At 33.4% G+C, this 22,997-nt stretch overlaps 1 protein-coding gene across 2 annotated transcripts in view; it reads right to left on the reverse strand.

The window, feature by feature from the left end:
- Positions 1 to 22,997, reverse strand: part of HisT (Histamine transporter) — an 83,121-nt gene that overhangs the window by 23,343 nt on the left and 36,781 nt on the right. For both annotated transcript variants that reach the window (XM_076135701.1, XM_076135710.1), the window contains exon 2: positions 2,468 to 2,692. In XM_076135701.1, the coding sequence (XP_075991816.1) occupies positions 2,468 to 2,692 (225 nt within the window). The remainder of the gene's footprint in view (positions 1 to 2,467; positions 2,693 to 22,997) is intronic.

Consider the following 22,997-nt stretch of genomic DNA (forward strand, 5'->3'; position numbering starts at 1 on the left):
AAGCCAGGTAATAAAAAAAGAAGATAAATAATCATATTCTGGACTGATTTTTTAGACGATACATTCAATTCGCAATATTTTATTTATTGACATATTTTATTTAAAAAAATATATATTTTATCCAATAACCAGTTCGGTGAAGGTCGTTGTATTAGCGGGATCTTAGCTTAAGTATAATTGTTCAAAATTCTATCGAAACACAAATACTACAACTGATACCTTATATTCTACTAATAACGATATAAATCAAATGAGAGCAATGTAATATTGACAATAGTAACAAACAAGTGCTCGTTAATCGTGATCGTTCTGTGATCTCAAGATCTTAACAAATCGTTGAAAGTTAAAGCCATTTATCAGGATATTGCAGACTCTCAACTTTAAAATATCGTTACGCGTTTGCGGAACTTCGATAACAGTCATTTAAAGTTATATTCTTAGGACTAGAAGTCGTTCTTTAAAACTTTAAAAATAATAACGTCACGTTTGGTGCAGTGGTTAAAGTGATCGTTGTCGCAAAAACTGTTTTCCAGTGCCTTGCGGAATCGAACTTCACCCAGGACAATATATTTGTGCCATGGACACAAGTATACGAGTATGTTCTGAGCCTGGTTGTCAATTTATCTATATACGTACGTATGTATTACAAAGTACATAAGTATGTTTATCACTTATTTGATTATGTCATTACAAGTTTTTTTTTAGTTTGGAATCAAATGACCGTGTGCGAGTTGTCCAATGTTATTTATTTATTTTTATAGATATATGGTATAACACACACATGACATAAACATTTTCAACCTAATAAACGTATGTAAAGTTAAAATTATATTCAAACTAGCCACGTCATTGTCATCGTCTATCATACAACAGTTTGTCCGAATGGTCTAATTTTGGAGCCGTTAATCCATTATTTAAACGAGATTGGATCCTTCCCAAAATAGCCTGTACTTGTTCACAACTATCTGATGGTATCTGATGATATTTTTGGAAGTTTAGTGATTGTTTGTACAAAAGGGTTCGATATTAAAATGTCAAAAATAATGTGATGAAGATAAATGTTTTGTAGAGATCGTATTCTGTAAAGAGACTTCTCATATTGGGCATATTTTTGACAAGAATTCCAGCGATTTCCACTGTTAAATTTGTAGTATATAATACTATACTATACTATACCTATAGTAAGAATTTATAATAATTAAAATAACGTTTGCGATCGATATTATCAACAAAATGATTTAAAATATGCTACAAGTCAACAAAAATATATACAATTTACAAATCGTATTAGAAAGTAAAACGAAAAAGAAAGAAAAAAATGATTATTTACTTAAAATCGAAATACCTTATTTTCCTGTGATCATATCATGAACTAATCACAGGTTTTCCCACGATGACTTCGTGGGTATAACTAATAACTATAATTATTATGACGATTATAAACAAACCCATCTAAGGATGTGTCATTCCACAACCGTACTTACTAAAAACACAGGCAATAAATTAAGAATGCCAATATTATTCTATTCAAAGGAGAAAAAAAATTATAGTAAAAGAGGAACTACAAATCATTTTTCATTAGCTCTTTCATGGATTTTTTTTCAATTCCAATTTACCCTTATTTCAATTTTCTTGAAAAAGAAAAGGAAATCACAAAACCCATTTTTGTCTATTAAGAATAAATAAAAGAAATTTGGAACAAAAACATAAAATCTAAAGAGGCTTATTCAATATCCTCGGATTATCAGGACTTATATTCAATTTATTTTTCTCCGGGAAAATTGTCTCAGAAAATGCACAGTTTTCGTAAGATAAACAAAATAAACAAGCAATTTATTGTGTTACCTTTAATTAGTGTCAAACGTAAGAATAAATCAGATAACAGCTTGGAATGACAACAATCCGATTACAAGGAAACTTTGGGAATTGTAACTCGTTCGCAAGTTGAAGGAAAGTTGCGATAAATTGTGATTAATCTTACTCCTTACTTAATGGAATAAAAGCATTCTTCGGATAATTCTATTTAAGGATACGGAGAAAATTTACTGGATGTTGTTACAAGACAAATTTAACTAATTTTCCGTAGTTAAATAAAAAGTTATTAATTTGTGTAACTTAATTAAAAACATAATTCACTATAATATATTATTTTAGAGGCATTGAATTTCCTGCTCGCTCCCTATTACACGGAAGTAACATAACATTGTTAACCGGCAAAACGTGGGTGTATTCCATACACCTCTGCCTAACCTTCGGGGATTACAGGCGTGATATTGTTAATAGGCGTGTATGTTTGAGTATGAATTGCTAACAGTAGAATATATCGTTAGTTTCTAATTCATAGTTATGTTATTATCTATAAGTACACTGTATTATTATTATTATATAACTAAAACTTTTCTATTATCCTAAAAATACTTGCTTAACCTAAATATTACTATTGCCAAAAGCTCAAATCTCCACTTACCTGGTTGCCAAACACACCGACACTGCAAGCAGAAGACACTTGGTCAGCTCCGAACCAGACGGCCGCCAGTCTCGGAGGCACGTTGAGGATGAACACCTGGGACATGGCCACCACGGTCTGACCGGCGAAGCCCAGCCAGAACATGTCCTGAGGCACTGAGAACACCTTCAGCCATGCGCCCGCGCATGTGCCGAAGGAACCTATGATTGTAGTCACGCGGAGATTCTGAAACAAAAGATAGGAAGATTTGAATTATGTGTTCATTTTGATAGTGGTTATAGTCAACTTAGTAGAGGGTCATGGCTTTCACGATTTATCTAGACAATAATTGATAACTCTGAGTAAGTGCAAAATAAAGCAGCCATAGTTAACCAACTTGAGAAGCTAAGCCTCCGCCAGCCATGAATCTTTCATACACGGCTTTCTTTTATGTTGTAGAACTATACTTGTCTCTATTGATAGCAGAAGTCTACTTAATAAGATCCAAACTACACGACCTCTTTTCCTGAGAACAAGTCTGTGTTATTGAGTTAGTAACTAGATTGTCAAAAACTAGATTTGACATATTCGTTAGGTCTTGTTTGTTACCTGAGCTAATGAACATTCAAATTTTTTATCTTGATCTATATACGGAAGAACGCTTGATTTAAAGTGGCCATGACATTATAATATTATTATAACTTTGTAAGGGCATAACCAAGTATGTACTAAACAAATACCTATTGTTGTTACATTTTGTTTACAAATGATTATACAATGTATTACGAAGTCGTGTTATAAAATACATTGTTGTTTAAATTTTCCGCTTTATTTTAATATCCGTGAACATACTTTTAGTAATTAAACCTATTGTTTACATTTCTAGAAACGTAATCGCAATTTTTAGATAACAGTATTCTAAGACGAGTATTAATAAAATATAAATAACCGCTGACTACTTATCACGAGGTCTCGGGTTAGATTACTGGGTCGCCCAAGTAGTATTTTCTCATTTAAATTAGAATAAATCTCCGGAGTTAGGTAATGTGCCCAATATATGACAAAGAACTTTCTCTATGTGGCATAGGTCCAAGTCCAACATTGTAAATGGTGAAACGTGGGTGTCTTTCATACACCTATGCCTACACCTTCGAGTAACAGACGTGATGTTGTGTATGTAGGTATGTAAGCTAGTAATATAATAATTTTCAATCACTGCATGCATATTATGTTGGGTCTAAGCCTTATTTTGGGTTTCTTGAATTTATCATGCGTGTTCACAAATTACGCACGCGGTAATCAAAATAAGACTCGTACAAATTTCAAGTTCATATCCCACGTATCACGTAACATGACATAACATTACAATACGTGTATTTACCTAGTACATAGAATTTACGATCGCCTCGCACCACAGTCGTTTATCACTCCATTGTTAAGATAATACGAGGATTAGCTTTACTTCCATTATTACTTGTCAACACTATCTTATGTGAATTAAATCGTTGTCAGTTTTTAAATCATTTGCATATAAATCACACAATTTTTCCGTGGAAGAATTCAGAGATCGAGGAACGTCATTTGTTATGTTATCCCTGCAAACTTTCTTTCTTGTTTCATTAACAATAAAAATTATGGTATGATATTGTTGATACTTTTAAAACAGAAATTGATGATTTTCAAATATTTATGAATCCGTTATAGCATCAAAGTGCATTGGTTAAAATGGCTATCACGCCGGTTTGACTGCGTAAGGGTATAGTTCGGTTTTAAGATCAAAGATAGGTTCAATATTGTCTATTTGTACTTTGTACATTGATAAAAGTCCTGACAATACAAGATTACTTCTCAATGCGATCTAAAAATAAAGCATCCTGTCTCGTGCAACGTTTTTCTTAGAAAACCCTTATATAGAATTCAATATAAAGATAATTTTAACCCTTGAATGAAGAGAATAGCTACATTTTTCCCAGAAACATCCCCTACTGGAAGCGTAGAGGTGTAGAGGGTGGAATAGAAAATACGAGTAGCATTCTGAACGCGATTTGAAAACCCAACCGTGCGTAACCGTGAGCTCTGGCTAAACCAGAATATCGAAATATTCTTCCATTGATACGCAAATTCAATTCGTTGTACGGTAGACGCAAAATAAAAGTAAAATTTCTGCACAGACGTGATTTAATATGAATAAACTTTTCAAGTGTTGGTCAAGGATCTCCTTCTAGATGAGGGAGAGGTTACGGTTTACGTAAAAGGTGGACAAGGCATCTTGAGATTTATTTATTTTCTGAAAAAAAATCAACGATTTTAAACTCTTGCGAGTTGTATACATAATATTACAATGCAACGGGTCTTAAACGCGATTGAAAATCAAAGGTACCTTAGTTGACCGTACCCGAGGTTACGATCGAATTGCAACGACCAGCCAGTTGATCAATAATCGAGTATTATCCATTTATTCGAATTGAGACGACCATCGCCAACACGGACGTCATTCCTTTTAAGTTAAAATGATGTCAATGTTTCACCATCAATTTAGGTCTATTTGTAAATCTGGTTAAAGTGTGTCAAGATTTAGTTATCATTTAACAAATTCTATTTTCGACAATGTAAATATTTTTGCCCAAGGTTAGTATAATTTAGCTAATCTTGTAACTAAATACTTTAGCAGATTTAATGTTATTTGACAGTTATAAAGAGTTTAGGGTAATGTAAATGCTCGTAGATTATCTATTTGCTTGCTCTATATAAAATTGTTCGCTGAAGTAATAATCCTAGACTCTAAATTTCAAGTGTAGGGCGGCCAGTCAGACTGCGTCCATGACCGAAAGTAATCTACGCCAAAACATCAAGTAACAGAAAGTAAAATTTATGTTGCGTAAATCACGTATAATATTAGATGCCTGATGATTTGAAAAGTAAGCATGAAAGTTTATAGAAAAGTTGATTATTTTTGTAATCCCAAAGCGTAAAAGAAAAGTTTTCAAAGGATAAGGAAACTATTATGCAACGATCTACGTATTCAAATTACACACAGTAATCAACGTGACCATAATCCTTCAGTATCGTAAAAATAAACATGGCAAAGCCAAAATCCTAACCAAAAATAGTTTTTAATGCACACAATAAAACGTTTCTTTGTCTTCTTAAAATCCTTTAAAACCGCGAAAATCTTGCAATTATCAAGTAATGCATTAGTATGTTTGTTTATTATGATGATCGTGTTGTTAATGGAGATGATCAAATAAGATATTCATGTATGCAATTTCATCTGGAGCGAATAAGGAAGTTGTGCAAGAACATGGCAATCGTTTGGCATGTTTGTGTTCTGTTATTTATATGATTGCATCTAATAAATTTGTGGACGGAATTGAGAGGAAAGACGTGGAGGAAACGGAGGGGGTAAAAATATAGGGATGAAATCAAGTCTCTTTGATTAATTAATTTGAATATGTAAACACAATTTTTAATTTTAAACGCGTTTTCCGGTTAGTGAGTAAGTTATATTTTTAGGTGATTATAATTAGATTTTACCTGAATAAACTTGTCGAGTCCGCAATGGATATTGCAACTGTGCCGAAATGTTTGCAATGAACTTTATAAATGCTTGATCTCTTTAATTCCTTTAAGCAAACCTTTAAAATAGTTAAACAGTTTTTGGAACTGCTGATGTAGAATGGGTTATCTAATATAGATTTATACCTCATGCAAATTAAGATTTACAGAAATAATCTTAATTTGATCCTTCATTAGTAAGTAAGTTACAATAATAATATTACTGCCTACAACAGCTTGGTACAATTTGAGTACAAAGTAATTGTTTACATTATGTTGTCAACCTGTTTTACGTCACTTCACTCTCCTCGGTATAATCTATTCTTGTGTTCTGATAACCTCTGGGAAAGTCTTATCTGCAAGATAACCTCTGAACTAATGGTCTGGATATCAATAGATACATTGTACCTTTATGCACATGTATAATAATATTATTATAATCAATACTATAATAATAAATTTCCGTCAGACTAAATATTCTGCAGGAATTATAGGTTTTCGATGAAATCTTGACTTTAGCTTATATTGTTGTACTGATTTCTATCATTCGATTTTGGTCATTATATGTATCGGAAACTTGAAAACCCAAATAAAGAGAAACGATTCTAATCAACCTAGAGTTTCTAGAGTCTATGTAGCAAGAACTTATATTTAATCATGGAGCAAAAACAGACAAACAATTTAAAAAAAATCTTCCTTTTACAGTCACCTCAAAAGTAATAAAATATTTGCACCCGCAACACATGCAGATTGCACATAAATATATCAAAACTAGTCACAGAATTTCCATAAATCCAATCCACATTAGCAACTTCCAATCGGGGCAGTAAGTTGTAAAAACAAATTTAATTAAAGCTCGCAAGTAGCGATGGTGGTGCGGCGCAAAAACACGAGTTCTCGCGCAAAACAGTCGCAAACAACGCCAGATACGTTTTAATTAAATGTCGACGATGTCACATACAACTCAACGGGTATGTTGTTAGTTGGCTTGTACCTTTGGATTTGAGATAATCTGTAGGGCTGTAAGGGTAAAATTGCCTTACCCAAGACAGATTATTATTAGATACAGTCTTTTGTAGGTGCTATAAATATGACTATTATAGTAAAGTTTGGACATGGATTATGATGCTTTATTTCAATTTACCACTCACGAATTAGTTACTGTAAATCGAATTAATAAAATTGTCTTCTATTTTTTCTGAACAATATACAAGTAATTCTTATAAAAATCTGATTATAACATTATATTACTGCGAAATTATTTTAAAGGACGCATGTTTTCTTGAGAATGCTTAGAATGTAAGTAATATAATAGTAGTAATATAAGTTTTAAAGAAATAGACAATCCTCTTTCACAGTGCCTTTGTGGTGCGTTTGGTTGTGTAGGACTGCTGATCTCGAAGTTTTGAGTTCCATTCCCGGGTCGAGTGAAGTGCTGTGCTAATACAACTACGTACACCTTCGGGTATAACAGGCGTAACATAATGTCTGTATATGTACAGTTAACTAAATAGAATACACTGTACAACATCAGCAATACCAAGAACAAATCGATCAAGCTTAACCTAACCGCTTCCAATATCTTGAAAGGATTACGTGTGACAGTTTCAGTACTACACCATAATTAACGGGTCCCACACAATGTACTGCGCGGTATTAATTACAGGCTCCTTACAACATGTTCGGATAAATTGCGTGTACGTGCACTTAATGATTTAGGCTGGTAATGTGCTTATCTATCACTCATGCGTGGTTTGGAACACAATAGGTGCTATAAAAGCTGCAAGTAATTTGAGTGTCTGGAACTGTGTCTGAATATAAACGCGAAATATAACTGAAAAAGTTGGGGTCTATTCGATTAAAAATTTGGTTGAAATTCGCGTGCTTCTGTTCGTGTAGTATTCTGCTTTTTAAAGGTACTAACAGCACCAATAAGCATATAAGCTTATCGGTGCTGTTAGTATATTAGTACTTATCCAATATGGAACCAAATTTTTTTTCGAACAATTAGATTCTAGTTATTAAAGACATATTCAATTGAAAATTCATACACCTAATCCAAAAACCGGCGAAAAACATAGTCGGAATCCTTTAGCAGTGGATTAGCAAACATATTTTGAGCTAATTATGGTGAGAACACAATGATAAATTTGGTCACACAAGTCATAAAAACAGGGACACTTTCGCGGCAGCTGCTGATGTCATAAAGTAGGTCTTTCAGAGAACCTTGCAAAAATGACTTTAGTAAGAAATTACACATATCGCACAAGTTACTAAATCCTACTAATATTATACATGCGTGCATGCATATAGTTATGTGTTTCTATGTTTGTATATAATGTTATAAATCAAAATTAATGGCTACGATACCTTTTTTCAGTAGCTTAAGACGAGTACCCGTTGCATTATAATATTATGTGTACAAGTCGTAAGAGTTTAAAATCTTGTATACATGTATGTTTGTTACTATTTCGCGCAAAAACTACTAGACGGATTTTGACGAAATTCGGTACACAGATAGTTACTCTGCAACTTACTTGCAATATGGGATACATTTTACTATAGGATATCGTTTCACGGGAACGAAAGCACGAGTATAAACTAGTCTATCACAAACATAATAGATATCAGATATGAACGTCGGTAGTAGGTAATTTCCTGCATGTTTTCCTTTTCATCTGCGTGGACAATGCGCTGTATACAATGAGATATTTTCCTCGTTTATAGGTAAAGGAAAGATGACTATAGTTCAAACTTTTCTATATATCACAACACGTGTCTTATGATATTATGAGAAAAAAATCACTGACCAATATCTCTTTAATTCACAAAATCCGTACAGTCAGCTACAAAAGTCTCTCAACTGCTTTATCTTTTCAAAACCTCTTTATTGCTAAATGTTAATAAGGGCCTAAACTAGATAGAATCAACATTACAATCAAAGCTAAATGTTTTCCGAAGCAATAATATGCATGCTTAAAAAATATAGGGTTCTTTTTTATTTTATTTTATCGTGTGGTTAGTCGTCAACCTATTGTCGAAGGTTCAAGCCGTCCGAAAGGCCTTTGACGTGGCTTAACGACTGTTACCTAATTGATAACAACCTAAACCGACTTTTAACGTGCTTTCCGAAGCAATGAAACACTCAGCTCAAATACCACTATGCCATCATCCCTCTATGGAACGATCGCGCCAGGGGTTGCTTAACTTACAGATTGTTAACGGACCGGTGAGTGCAACTTGCTATGACCGTCTCAAAATATTTATAGGGTACTAGCGGACCCGACAGACGTTGTCCTGTCTAATAAATTAAAAATTAATTAAAAAAACATTGTCCAGCGGACAAAATTGTGAATCTAAACCATTCTCAGATCCCCTTGAACACACACAAAAATTTCATCAAAATCGGTACAGTCGTTTTAGAGAAGTTCAGTGACATACACACTTACAGAAGAATTACATATATAAGGATATAGGGTTGAATATGTAGTCGATTTTTGTTGCTTATTCTACATAATATAAAATAGGCGGATAAAATGTTCAAAAAACGCTAGCACTAAACCGTCCGTACATTATTAGTGAGTAAGTTCCGGCTCGGCCGGGATATAATTCAATTTGCATAGAACGGAACGTTGAACGTTTTGTTCAGATAACACGCTTATAAGTTAAACCTTGTGGCAAATGTGATTATGTTCTCAATGTTTTAGTCTGTTGTTTATTCTGTTTTTCCTGGATTTATTTATATAGAATTCAACTTAATAAAATATGTTCCCTTACAATCTTAATGTGTTATTTTTAGTTAGCACGATTTTAAACAATGAAAACACACTGTACATTACATAGTCAAATTAAAATTGTTTTATAATTAACATAATTTGATGCAATCATCATTTAACAGTCTCTACCCGTAGCCCATTTGACAGATTTTCCGTCATTACTTTAACGTTATTCCTCAAGTAAAGTTTTCTGCCGATTTTGAAATCAAAAATAATGAAAGGATAAGCTACATTTACAAAGACAGACTTTACATTACATTATTCAATTTCGAACCCAATATTTAACGACAACAGAGAGTCGCAACAAAAGAAGCCTCTGACTTAACCCAAAAAAGCCGGGTATTCTTACGAGGTACATTGTACCCGGATCGCGGGGGCACATCGTGTGAGCCGGATATACGCGGTCATACGTCACGGGAGACAACGATTTATCGCAATTGGATTCTGTAAGGATATCTGCGGTTGTAAAACAATGGAGATCGGGATTGTACGAATATATCAATATTGGAATATTATTATGTCTATAGTCAATGTATCCCAAGAGAATAAGATGTGATTTATATTCGTTCAAACGGGTCAGCAGTTCGAATGCAAGAGTATCTAAGGCCTTAGCAAGGGATTGTATGGAATTAGTAACGTAGCCGATCTTTCAACGATGTGGTCTCAGCCATAAATGACTTTAGAGCACAAGTTCAAAATAAGCAGACGACAGCAAACCACAAATTGCATCGAAAATAATTAAACATCGCACTGATCGATACTTATCGCATAAAACAGAAAAAAATAAAATAATAAATGACTATTGCATCTCTTTAAGAACTATTTAATGAGCTTCTATTTATTCTATTATATAACTCGCTAAGCAATTATCATCAAATATAATAATGTCCTAAGTCGTTCCAACGTATAAAATAAGAAGCAAGTACATTTTATTCCACGAGAAATTACCTGAAAATGAATTGTGAGGAGCGCAGGCGGAATTTCATTAGATTTGAATGAAGACGTTGCATATTGCGGAAAGAAATCCTCTCCGAGAGCAATCTTCAACTTAATATCTACTAGCGAGTCCTCGCATTAAATCTGTATTTAAACTAACAACTTTTTATTTACGTTCGTAGTAGAAAATTTCGTTTATTCAAATAGATTTAAATTAAATTATGAGGTGATGCAACCTTTCATATTTTTTATAGCTTTTAATGTTTATTGTTTAAATAAGTAATCCAGTATGAGAGTCATTACATCTTTCACAAATTGATAAACCACTAACTTTAGCGTGGCTTCCTAATACTATGGACTATCGACAAAATTTGTATGAAATCTTGATGAACGTCCCTAGCGTTTGCCAAAAAGACAAATTTTTAAGTACATTTTAAATGTCAATCTTTCGATAGTCGAAAGTAGGTACTAACTGTAGAAATTTGTGCTACTGCTGTCAAAATTAATGAAATAGAAAAATATTGTTGGCGCTAAATTATAAGAATATCATTATTACTTAAAATCATTTACCTCTAAAACGTATCTCTACACTAAACACCAAAGTTGTGCAATGACCAATAGTTACACACAACAAACTACCTACATCCCTAAATTAGCACACACTGTCAATAATAGGTCAGTTAAGTTAACTTAGAAACTAAACATAGTTTGCACACAGTTCGTAACTTGTGTGTGTTCACTAAACTTAACTCTGAACAGTATCAACTCACATGCTCATACGAGTAGTTTGAAATACTTGTCTATTGGGAAATCATATTGCAGCCGTGACCTATTCAAGATTATTTCGTCGTTAGTTTACAATTTTCTACAATGACTTTTCCACAATTTCTTGAAATTAAAATGATGTTTTACGCTCTAAAAATAACGATAAAAAGTAAATTTGTCAATAGGTATATTTTGCTACAAAAATTGGTGTTTACCACTCTGCTCAGTCAACGCCAATTTAATAAAAATACATTATAATCTATTTAGAAAACCAATAACTCAATCGGACGTCTAAGCCGTGCTGACATTTTTCTCGTAGAACGCATAGGTATTTGCTTATAAAATCTCCTAAAAGCCTGCGTTAAATGTGTCATATCAAATGTATCAAGCCTAATCAAATTCAATATACCATTAATATTATTAATACGAAAAATGTGAGGATATTTGTTATTCTTTCATCAAAAACTGAGACTGACTGCGAGGACTTTCATGAAAGCGATATAAGTAGTTTGAAACCTTGATCAACACAAGAAGGATTTTATACTCCCGCAAATCTTCGTAGACAAAGTCGTAGGCATAAACTAGTAAAACATACATTATATTAATAACTTACACAGCTCATTAACCCTCATCAAACGAACCGAATCAACGTACGTATTAAAATAAAACAAATAGCGTAAAAGCCTCAGTTATCATTAGAATCAACTCGATCCGGGTCAGAGCACATCTTGGATACCCGGCTTAATTGCGTGTTGCTAATACGCGATCCGGTTCAAGCCTCTTATCCGTCTGTTAGCCTTCGAACAGATTCCGCTGTTGCGTTTGAGCGTAAGAAATAAAAAATTTATCCGGATTTTCATTATGGTTGAAATTAAAATATATAAATTTCACTTTTACTTATGGATTTGAGTTTAGACCATTCTTAAATTAAAGGTTCCTGTTTCTTTTATTTTCCTTTTTATAGGATTCATCGTGTTTTGGCGAGAGTGGTTAAATCAATCCTCTCACACCATGGGAGAATGAAACCTGAGGTGTAACCTCCTAAAACTACACTTGACCACTATTGTAACGAAATAAGTTATATTTTGGGAGAAGAACGCAGTAATATAAACTATTACTTTTTTTTTGTGGATCGCACAAATAATTGTTCCGTGTGGGAATCGAACCCACGAGCTCCCGACGCAATGGTAGCAGCGTAGCGACCTAAACCTGCGCCACGGTGGCAGTCAAAATGGATATTTCATCATCTATTCCCTATCCAGTTTGATAAACGACCGTTTATTTGGGTTTTCCTGCTGCTAATCTCTGTCTATTACTGACTAGTTTTTGTAGTTTGTTTTTTTATACATTGTTCTGTTTGTGTTTCATTAAGATGCTAATGTTGTTACAAAAACAGCATAATATTTCATGGTAATTAGACTTGGTTCTGAACACGTGTCAGTCGTTAAAAATGAAAAGTTTTATGTTTAGGAATATCTTTAGTTTTGAAATTTTCTTAACTACATACTAGGGAAGAACTGCGCCCAAGGTTTTTCAATAGAAAAATCTTAAAAGGGGTAAGACCATTAAAAAGAATAATAATACCGGTAAAGTACTACACATCAATGCTCAATAAACTCGCTTATTGATATTGATTTCTGTACTAAAATTCCTTTGTGGCAACATTGCTGTCTTTAAAACAAAATCCATCTTAATAAAACTTCTCATAAAAGAAACAAAATTAACCAGTGCGATTCACGCTTCACGGAATAATCAGATACTTTGTATCATCCACATTGTTTGTTTACTTTCAAGGAAAACAAACAGAGACATCACACAACACAAAAAGGTATTAAATAATAATATAATTGATATTAATTAATCACATGACTTTAAATTTATGACTTTTTGGGAACTTTATAAAAGTACACTGTCAAGACTCACGGGTGCTACCTGTACCTATACTTTAAACCTACGCCAATTCCCGTAAAGTTTTAATTTTCCTTTACAACTGTCTTTAAAAATACAGAACAGATATATATTTTTTACGGAACAAATCATGCGTTCCAAAATAAATACACGCAATATTTCACAGCACCTCCATTCGCTATTTTTGGGAACATTTCTTTCCCTTCCTCCTTTAGAGCCTCGCTTGATTTATTGACGATCTCAAATACAAGGAAAATCTTCCACGCAGTTGTTAGTTGGAAAACACGATGTTGTAAAAGTGCCATATTCATAAATCATAAAAAACGTTTGTTAGTTTGTATACAATTTGTTGGTAACGGCCTGTTAGCAGATAACGTGGGACAAAATATAAAACATGTTTTAAGGCTCATTATGTGGTTAGTATGATTTCGTGACTTACGTAGGAGATAAAACTGTATTCAAAGAGATTTTATTTTCAACTTGTAATAGTAAATAATTATAGATTTTCTGCAATTTGAGTCAACAACAGACTTTTATGTCCATATTTCTTAGGGTTAAATTAGTGACATGCGTACTTAATTGAGAAAATGTATACGTGGTAATAATAGGTATCTATCCTAAGATGTTATGGAATAACATGAATAAACAAAACATTCCAAGGTATATGACCTAAAAGGCAGACCTAGAGCCCTAAGCTAGGGGCTAAAAGAAAAAGTTTTAAATAGGTCACACCTATTCAGAAACTCTCTCCATTCACATTACCTCCGTCTTAATAGAAAGGTCTGGAACATCGATATATCATACTAATTGGGTGCTAGGGTCAATATCTAATGGATCTGGAGCCGATACCCGTTCATATGGTGTTTATCTCCTGACCTTTTAATAAATTAGTGATATCGTTAGCCTGTGTTATGACGTGTACGAGATTAGGTCCCGATAGATAGTTAAACGAAACTTAGTAACGAGGTAGGAATGGAATATACTCGGAGTTAAATTAGACGTCACGTAGTGAAAAATAATTACTTTTTTCTGAAAATTAGCTTTTATGTTCTCGCTCGGCGTTCTTATAATTCTAACGATAATGACAAAATACTGAAATATCAATTTCCAGCCCTTATTCAGTTACGGATTCGCACGCTTTAGAAACCGGGCAACTACTGGAATGCCTTAACAAGGACTATATAAATAAATAAATACTTTTAAGATCATTTTTTAACTTTAAGTATATGAGCTTTTCTCTATTTATTAAGTTAAATGGAGAATATTAAAAGAGTTTCTGTAATTTTTCCTAGGCTTCAAAATGCCGCTTCTTATTTGGGACACCATATCTAAAAGAAACTTAATAGGTTTACCAACTTTCTTCGTTAGGCAATCAACAGTTCCTAGTCAAAAGAATATAACTAGATCAGTACTAAAAGAAGGCCCAGTAAAAAGTTAGATCAAACATTATTATCCCTACATTACACCAACTTATGCCCATCATATCCTACTCAAAAGACTCGGTAGATACGTGCCAAGTTTGTTTGACAAACTAGAATCGAAAAGGGAATAAATCTATAATATACAGGTATATATATTTATGGGAAAATTGGACGAAATATTTTTCTTGGCCAGTCGCAGCAATATCCGATTTTCTCGATCCCAAAATATTGGTTTGTGATATAAAAAAAATATATTATTTACTTTAGCGATTTTTCTGTGATATATCATAGAAAATATTTTACAAAATATCGCCGGGAGTACCTAGGCAACTAAACATTGATTACAAAACCAACAGCTAGTGCCGAAACCACAACCCATGAAAGGCTTAATTTTTCGAGACTGCTTCTTAATTAACATGGCAAAAGTTAAATAAGATTGCCGTGAAAACAACATCAATATGTGATCCTTTTACTAAAAACTCACAAAAGTTATAGATCCCTCAAAAGTGTATTCTCAAACTTGGTATCAAAAATGGAAATCAATTTGTACCTTCAAGAAAAATACCCACAATTTAAAACCAATAACATAACAAAAAACGACTATTTTTCTTACATGTGGAGAGTAACCCTGACCGTAATACAGTCTCAGTATGTGAAAGCGCAGCTGTGATCGGCGTCACTTCCTGAACAGAACGGGACGTCCTCGTTCAACGTGTGGAGCCTTCGCTATTCACGGCTTAACGGATACACCACTGTCCTACTGTTCTGTGTTAATCAACTGCACGACAGTAAAACGTTTAAAGCGAAGCTACTACGGAACAATTGAAATAAAAAATATTATTTGCCACTTTTCAGCCGTTAATAATATGAGATAATAAAAAAAAAACAAGAACTTCCTACTTAAGTAACTAAAAGTTGATTTATATTTCGTTTTCTACAGAACATGACAATGATAAGCTACTATTTAGCAATTCTGTATACTTACGCATTTTTGTACTACATAATCGGTGGCAACACACAATGAACACTAGGCGCAACGCTAAATCAAACCCCGTCCAATCAGTGAATAAAATTAATCTCTAAAGTTACTATTTGCCTAACTTATTATCGTTTCGTATCGCATTATTTTCGTTTTTTTTTGGCCTGTACCTGTACTGTCCCACTGCTGGGCAAAGACTTACATACAAAACTTGCGTATATACAACAGAAAATGATAAAATTTAGAGCATCAGCACTGACTTTACTATTATAACCGAACCATTCAAAATAATTCAATATGTGAAAATAAACGCATGTTATTTTCTTGTACTAGGAGGCGTTTCTATTCAAAGCTGTAAGACCTCAAGGCGTGTTCAGTCGAGATAATACAAATGTACGAATACTCTCTGTCCTTTCATGCGTTTTATCATTTAAATTCCCTTGCAAATAGTTGTAGAACTTTAAATGAGGGGATTTCGTGACTTAGGTGGAAGAGGAACAATCATTTTTACATTCGGCTTCCAAAGTTTTAGGTGCGTGGTTTTCCGGCTTACAATGAAGAATGAAATTTTGGGGAAAATAATATCATATTTGTCTTTTAGCTAGGCACTATAGCTGTTATCTTTTGTTATGTATGTGCTTTATTAATTTCTGAAAATTTCAGTAATATGCTACTAGTCCCTTTAAGATGGAGCCAGGTAAAAGAAAGCAGAAAAAATCACTTTTTGAATTAAAAACAATTTTGATGTCGTTTACTTTTTTTTATTTTGTTGATTATACTTAAGTATCTTACTTTAAACAATTACTTTTTTGCTTATAATTTAACTAAGATACTTGGCACTAAATCAAATGAAGAGCACTTAATCCTAATAAGAAAAAAATAAAGGCACAGAAGAACATAATCCATGAATTACAGTCGAACCCGGAAGACATCTACTGAGATGATATACAAACGACATAAATATAATTTGTGTTTTTGTACTAAGAAGTTTTTTATTATTACTATCAATATTTTAGCACTTGTTGTTTTGTAACAAAATGATGCAAGTAAGTATTTATTCAAAGCTTGAGTGTAAATGCTAAAGACACGTTCTCTAAGATTTTCTTGTGTGCGTTTTTGTTACAAGGGAAGTTTAAAATAGCTGCTGGATGAAAAACTTTTGTTTTTTGTTATTAAGAAATAATCTGAATTATGTAATTCAAATTTAATCAAAGGAATGGTCAAAAAAATACTAAAATGAAGTAAATGCGCAGTTTTCTTTCACAGATAGATATTGACTACCTAAACAAATAAACAATTTACTTACGCAAAACTTTACATACGCTTTTTAAACATTCTTTAACAAGTCTAGCTTTCTCAATTCTACAAGAACACACATATTTATAGAACCTCAATAAACACTAACAAACGAAAAAAGCATCCCTAAAATATTAATGCCAAGAAATCATTTGGATGCCGAACAACCGGCAAAAATGCCCCTAGGTACACCCAGTGACAAGATGCCAAAACAAATAAAACCGGGATTGAATTCCTCATAGCATTTTCGATTTAATTTCTCCGTAATTAATTTCTGTCGGTATGACGTTGTTATTATAATAATAGAATATTTGTGTCGAAATATTTCGCTGCGGTCACGTCAATATGAAAATACTCGTAACGTTCATTTTCAAAGGAATTTGATGGTTCGGTTTCATGTTAAATACACTGGAATTATGTCGGATATGTTGAATAATAGCAGTTCTCTCTCGAGTGCAGATTTCCACGAATTATAACAATGCTTTGGTTTTATTTAAACTACATTATTGATTCACGTCAGTTGCCGGTTGGTTTATACAACTACTTAAATTTTGTCTAGATAAAATATAAATAATACTATATATGCTCTAAATGCTATATACATGAAATTTAGTAAACACTCTAAATTAATACTAAGGAATCATCAGACAGAAACTATAATTTGACCTCAACTTTCGTAGAAAAAGATCTTAGACATTACATAAAACTGCTTGGCTTCTGATTTGGCTAACAGTTAAATACCTTATTGTGAGAACGGTATTATAGCTAGTAACGTGCAATATTTATTTGTATATTACTGAAATCTTTAATACAAAATCTTGAAACTATTTTACTGTTTTACATATTATAATCCCTGACAGGTGCCATACTGCAGTAAACAAATAAAAATACAATTTTGCGAAAACTTTGAAACTAAAAAGAGCGCGAAAGTACCTTACAGCAAACGATCTTCCACAATAGAACTGTCATGGCGGACAAACGTCCATGTCAGTTCCATCATTGTCGTAAACTTAGTTACATACTAGTTGTTCCGGCTTATTAATATTTATTGTGACAATATAACAGAGATGTAGGGAATATTTTCTTTCAGTACATTCCTTTTGCGGAACAGAACCGTAATATGGACGTCGCAAGAATGTCTCGAAAAAAGGAGATCGTAGAAATTTCTAAGACGGCTACGTCTCACTGCGATGCGAGGTTTTCTCTAGTTTTTTTTTCGACCTCTCCCGCACTAAGAATTGCTGTTGTTTCATGGGGACTTTTACAAACATACAAACAACGGACGCAAGGTCTAACCAAACCCGAAACAACTATTTGTGGACCGCACAAATAAGTGAGGGACTGGGAATCCTTTCAAAAAAGGGTTAAAGAAATCTCAAGGATGCTAGATTTCGTAACGAAATTTTCCTTAATTGATCATAAAAATACTTAAGATTAAATTTACAATATTTCGATAAAATATTTTGCATATTTGTAAAAATTAACGAAACATCATTGTAAAACAATGACTGTAATTTCGTTATCAAAATTCATGTCATACCGTTATAGTAAACAGTGTTGATAAATCATTATTAAAAAATCGATTGTCATAATATTTTGTCTATGGATTTGAAATTCTTTGATAGAATTTTAAGATGCAGACATAAAAAGAATACTATGAACAATATTATTTACCGGTACAAAGTCTAATATTGTAAAATGTTGTAAATCTGAAAGATCAATAATTTTCAGATGTACGACACTAGGTGTTACTCTTCCAAGCACATATTACTGGATGAATGTTGGTGAATTTTAGCATATAAACTCGACGTGAACCTTATATTCTCCGGAATGGCATGAATGATTGCCTCTGTGCTGCGATCTTTAGTATATCGGACTGCTGACCACGAGGTCTGCGGTTCGATTCTTAGATCAGGCAAAGTACTATCATTGATCTTTCCTGATCTACATATATTAGTATATTTTGTAGTTCAGAGTTTGGTAACGTTTCAATCCCAATAAAAGGCAATAGGCTCGCTTCCTATCTCCCTCCCACCATTGTTAGTGGGGAAACACGTATATATTTATATGAATAACTCCGGAAAATCACAAGCAGAAACTAGTTATTAATACAAGATTTATTTCACAAAAATCCCGACCTTCAACATCCTACGGCATTTTTCTGTCAAAATATTTCGTGAGACGCGTTTATTGGTTCCCGCCAAATAAAAAGTATATTGCGTGCATTGTTTATTCATAACTTTCGAGTAGAAAAGTTTCATAAAGGGTGGGAAGTTTCTTTATGAATTCTGTCGAGCTGTTTTCGATACTTTTTTATACGCAACGCCTGTCCTTGCCGATGATAATCAGAAAAGAGAGTTACGTAGAATTTTCCCTTCGTTTTTTTTATTCAAATTGAAAATAAACTTTTGGTTATATTGATTGTAATATTGGGTTGCCCGTGTAATTGTATTTACATATTTTTTGATGTACCTGTATACTTAGATGGTTTCAATTTCGGCCACAACGAGATTCCTTGTTATTGAACCAACCCAAAGACTTCAGGCGGCTTGAAACTTTATAACATTAAGCTTTGTATGACCCATATTTAAACAATAAAACGTGTTGTATATTTTTCACCACTGTCTAAGGCTTGCTACACACATATTCGGTGTGTAGATGAACCCGATCCGGCACAATCCGAACAAACAAAACGTTGGTTTTGTTGTTCGATAAGTATTGCCGAATCAAACGTGCCGAACCGAACATGTGAGTAACAAGCTATATATACCAATCTACAATTTCAAAACATAGCATCCATTAACACGCAACAGCATCCCATAGCATTCCGTAACATCCTTCCACATCCCAATATAAACTAACATATGAGGCTATGAACAATAACGGTGTGTCAGGCTGCATTGTAGAGCGGAAACTATAAACGCCACAACAACAGTAGCGAGAGTAAATAGCTGTGTTAGTGCTATTTACATGTCAAATAATTGACACATTTTGGCGATTTATTGACATAAATGAACCATAAACTGCTCATGTATGAAAGTTATAAATTAAATATAGTTGATTAACCCCCGGTTCCTGAGTACTTTTAACGGTAGTTTATCTATTCAATAGCGTTTTTATATGAGTTTAAACGCTATTGAAATCTATTCAATAGCGTTTAAACTCATATAAAACTACCGTAAAATGTAGGTGCCTCAGAAACCGGGGGTAAGTCGGGTTTCGAGAGATTTGGGCCCCAAAAATATAGGATTATCAGGCTTGCGTCTTTCAAAAACTGTTAATAATATAATTAAAGCTGATACGTGGCACGACGCTGAAAGCGCGTATAAGATTTTCACGGAATAAAAAATTGGCTTAGTACAATTTATAATTTTATCAAAGTATCGAAAGAAGCTGCTTACATCACCTTCTGAGGTAGTGATAGGTAGTTACCCCCAATTTGATTGATGGATTTAGCCTGATTCTAACCATAATTAAGAAAAAACTATTTATTTTCGGTAAAAATGCAAGAATCAACGCGTTTCAAGTAACTAAATTATAAGAAATTTCTTAAACAGTTTAATTAACTGCCACCCGTTTCACAGGGTTATACAAACATGACTTTATAATCTTCTCCGAGTAGTTCGGGCGTGTTAAATCAAGAGTCCATGCACGCGACAGGTGCACACTCTGGCTCGCAAATATGAACACATTCACGCCTCTCTCACTTCATCCTATTATTACTTTACACATTAAATTAGTTTTGTTATGAGCGAGTTCCTTATTAACTGCTTTTCTTGGAAGTTTACATTAATTAAGATAATATTATTTAGGTAGGTTTACTATACGTATCTCAATGGAGAACTTTGCTTGGATTTTACAAAGACTATCTTCAATCCAGAACCCTGTTTGAAAGATTTCATGGAGTTTGTTCATCTGCACATGAAGGCTTTTAGGCATGATAGTAAGCTATTTTTGTGCCAAATGTCATTTGAAATCTGAGCATTAGTTTTGACTTGATTGTGTAAAAAACATAGTCAACAAATATTATTTCAGATATGTTGGTCCGATAAACGTAATTTTTCGTAACGTTTCCTGATAATTATAATCAGTTCTATAATAAGAAAGATCAATATCACCTTAATAGTATCTATTATTATCGTTAAATTCGCACATTACTATTATATTCTAGGATCCTGTTACTCGTTCATGAGCTATTGACATTATTTATTATGAACTATAAGCTAAGTATTGCAAATTTTCTGTTGCTAAACATTATGTGAAGACGTCAAAATATAATCATTTATACATATAATAGGTACACTTTTTCTTATTGGTAGTAACTTCCTTCGCCCTCGGTCGCAGTTTTATAACCCATTATTGCCCCACTGCAGGGCAAGGGTCTCCTCCCACATAACTTCGAAAAGTCATTTGCGTGTTGCCTCGGATTCGAACTTGCGGGCACTTGCATGGGAGGTGCCAACTCTCAACTTATTTTTGAGGTATATTTTTTATTGCCGGGGCAGAGCAAGAAGTATGACATAGCAAGCTGTCGCCATAAATAATGCTAGCAATAATTAAAATTAAAATATTCACCCGACATTTATTTCAAGGTGAAAAAATATGTAACAGTATTGTAAATAAAATATGTAAGAAAAATACAATAATATTGTCTTGAGATCAATGAATCTTGTCTGAAACAGGCATTCGTCTTCAGACAACGAAATAAAGAATCAACCTTGAAGAATATCAAGAAAACTATTAAATAGGTGTTATTTGGACAGTTTTGAGAATATCATTGTATGTTACAAAAGTGGTTTTCAATGAAAAGTAATATATTTTACCATTTTCGTATTTACTAAATTATTGAGGCTCCGGTGAATTTAAAAACATACAAATTATTGGGCATAAATAAAAAGCCCCGCAAGGGCAAAGGTATGTCCCCAACAGTGCCTAAACAAGGGAGAGTAGCACGATTCTTTACAGCGAGCAATATCAAATATCGTGAGTCTGACATTAAAATGTGCTGCAAAAATAGTTCACACGGCGCCCGATAGAGGCGCTGATCAGAATTTTATACAACATTTCTGGATAAGTCAGCTAGGTTGTGTATAGTGAATATTGGTAGGGAATCGCACTATGGAAGATCCACTGTTAACATACGAAACTTAAACAAGAATCTGTTTAAACTATGTTGTTTATTGATAATGAAATAAATTCTTCGCAATAAATTTTATCATTAGATAAACTCAGTCTTCTATAAATACAATTAGAAATTAACTTTCTAATTCACTCTAAACCGTTATACAATAATCTAATATACTCACGAAAATACCCCACCTGCGTGAAACAGCGTTCATTATTTCTTTAGTAGCTACCAATAACAATTGCTCCTAAGTGCTGGTAATTATCTAGGCCAATTCACTGAGAGACACTCAGTAATATCGCTAATGAAGGCACTAATTGCAAATTGAGATGTTTACTTTGAAAACCCGATTGGATATCTCTAGAAATTTCATAGAGAATGAGGGTAAACGGAGAATGTGAAGATTATTATAATCGAAGATTACGTTTAATCACTTTTGGTGGCCATATTTTTTTTGTGCTGGTCATTCGTTCTACGGTTTCCTTTTGGTAATATTTTATCTCCGGTTGATTAGATTCTAGCGCCTATTATTATTGTCATCGGCAAAGAAAAGACTGGCATTCCTACATGCAAGCACACTTTTGGGAACTATGTGGTGGCATGCTTAAGGGCTTCGCGGCATTTCATGGGCCGTTGCAGCATGCCAGTAGTTGTCGACAGTGTGCCGAAGGAACCTTTTGACATGCCGATGCCAAAAGTGGACGCCGCGCCGGGTCGAAACTGTGCAATGCACTGAACTGCCACCAATTCTCTATTGAAGCATTTCAATAAATGTTTTAGTAGTAAGACA

This window comes from Anticarsia gemmatalis, chromosome 1 (assembly GCF_050436995.1).
Source record: "Anticarsia gemmatalis isolate Benzon Research Colony breed Stoneville strain chromosome 1, ilAntGemm2 primary, whole genome shotgun sequence".
NCBI lineage: Eukaryota > Metazoa > Arthropoda > Insecta > Lepidoptera > Erebidae > Anticarsia > Anticarsia gemmatalis.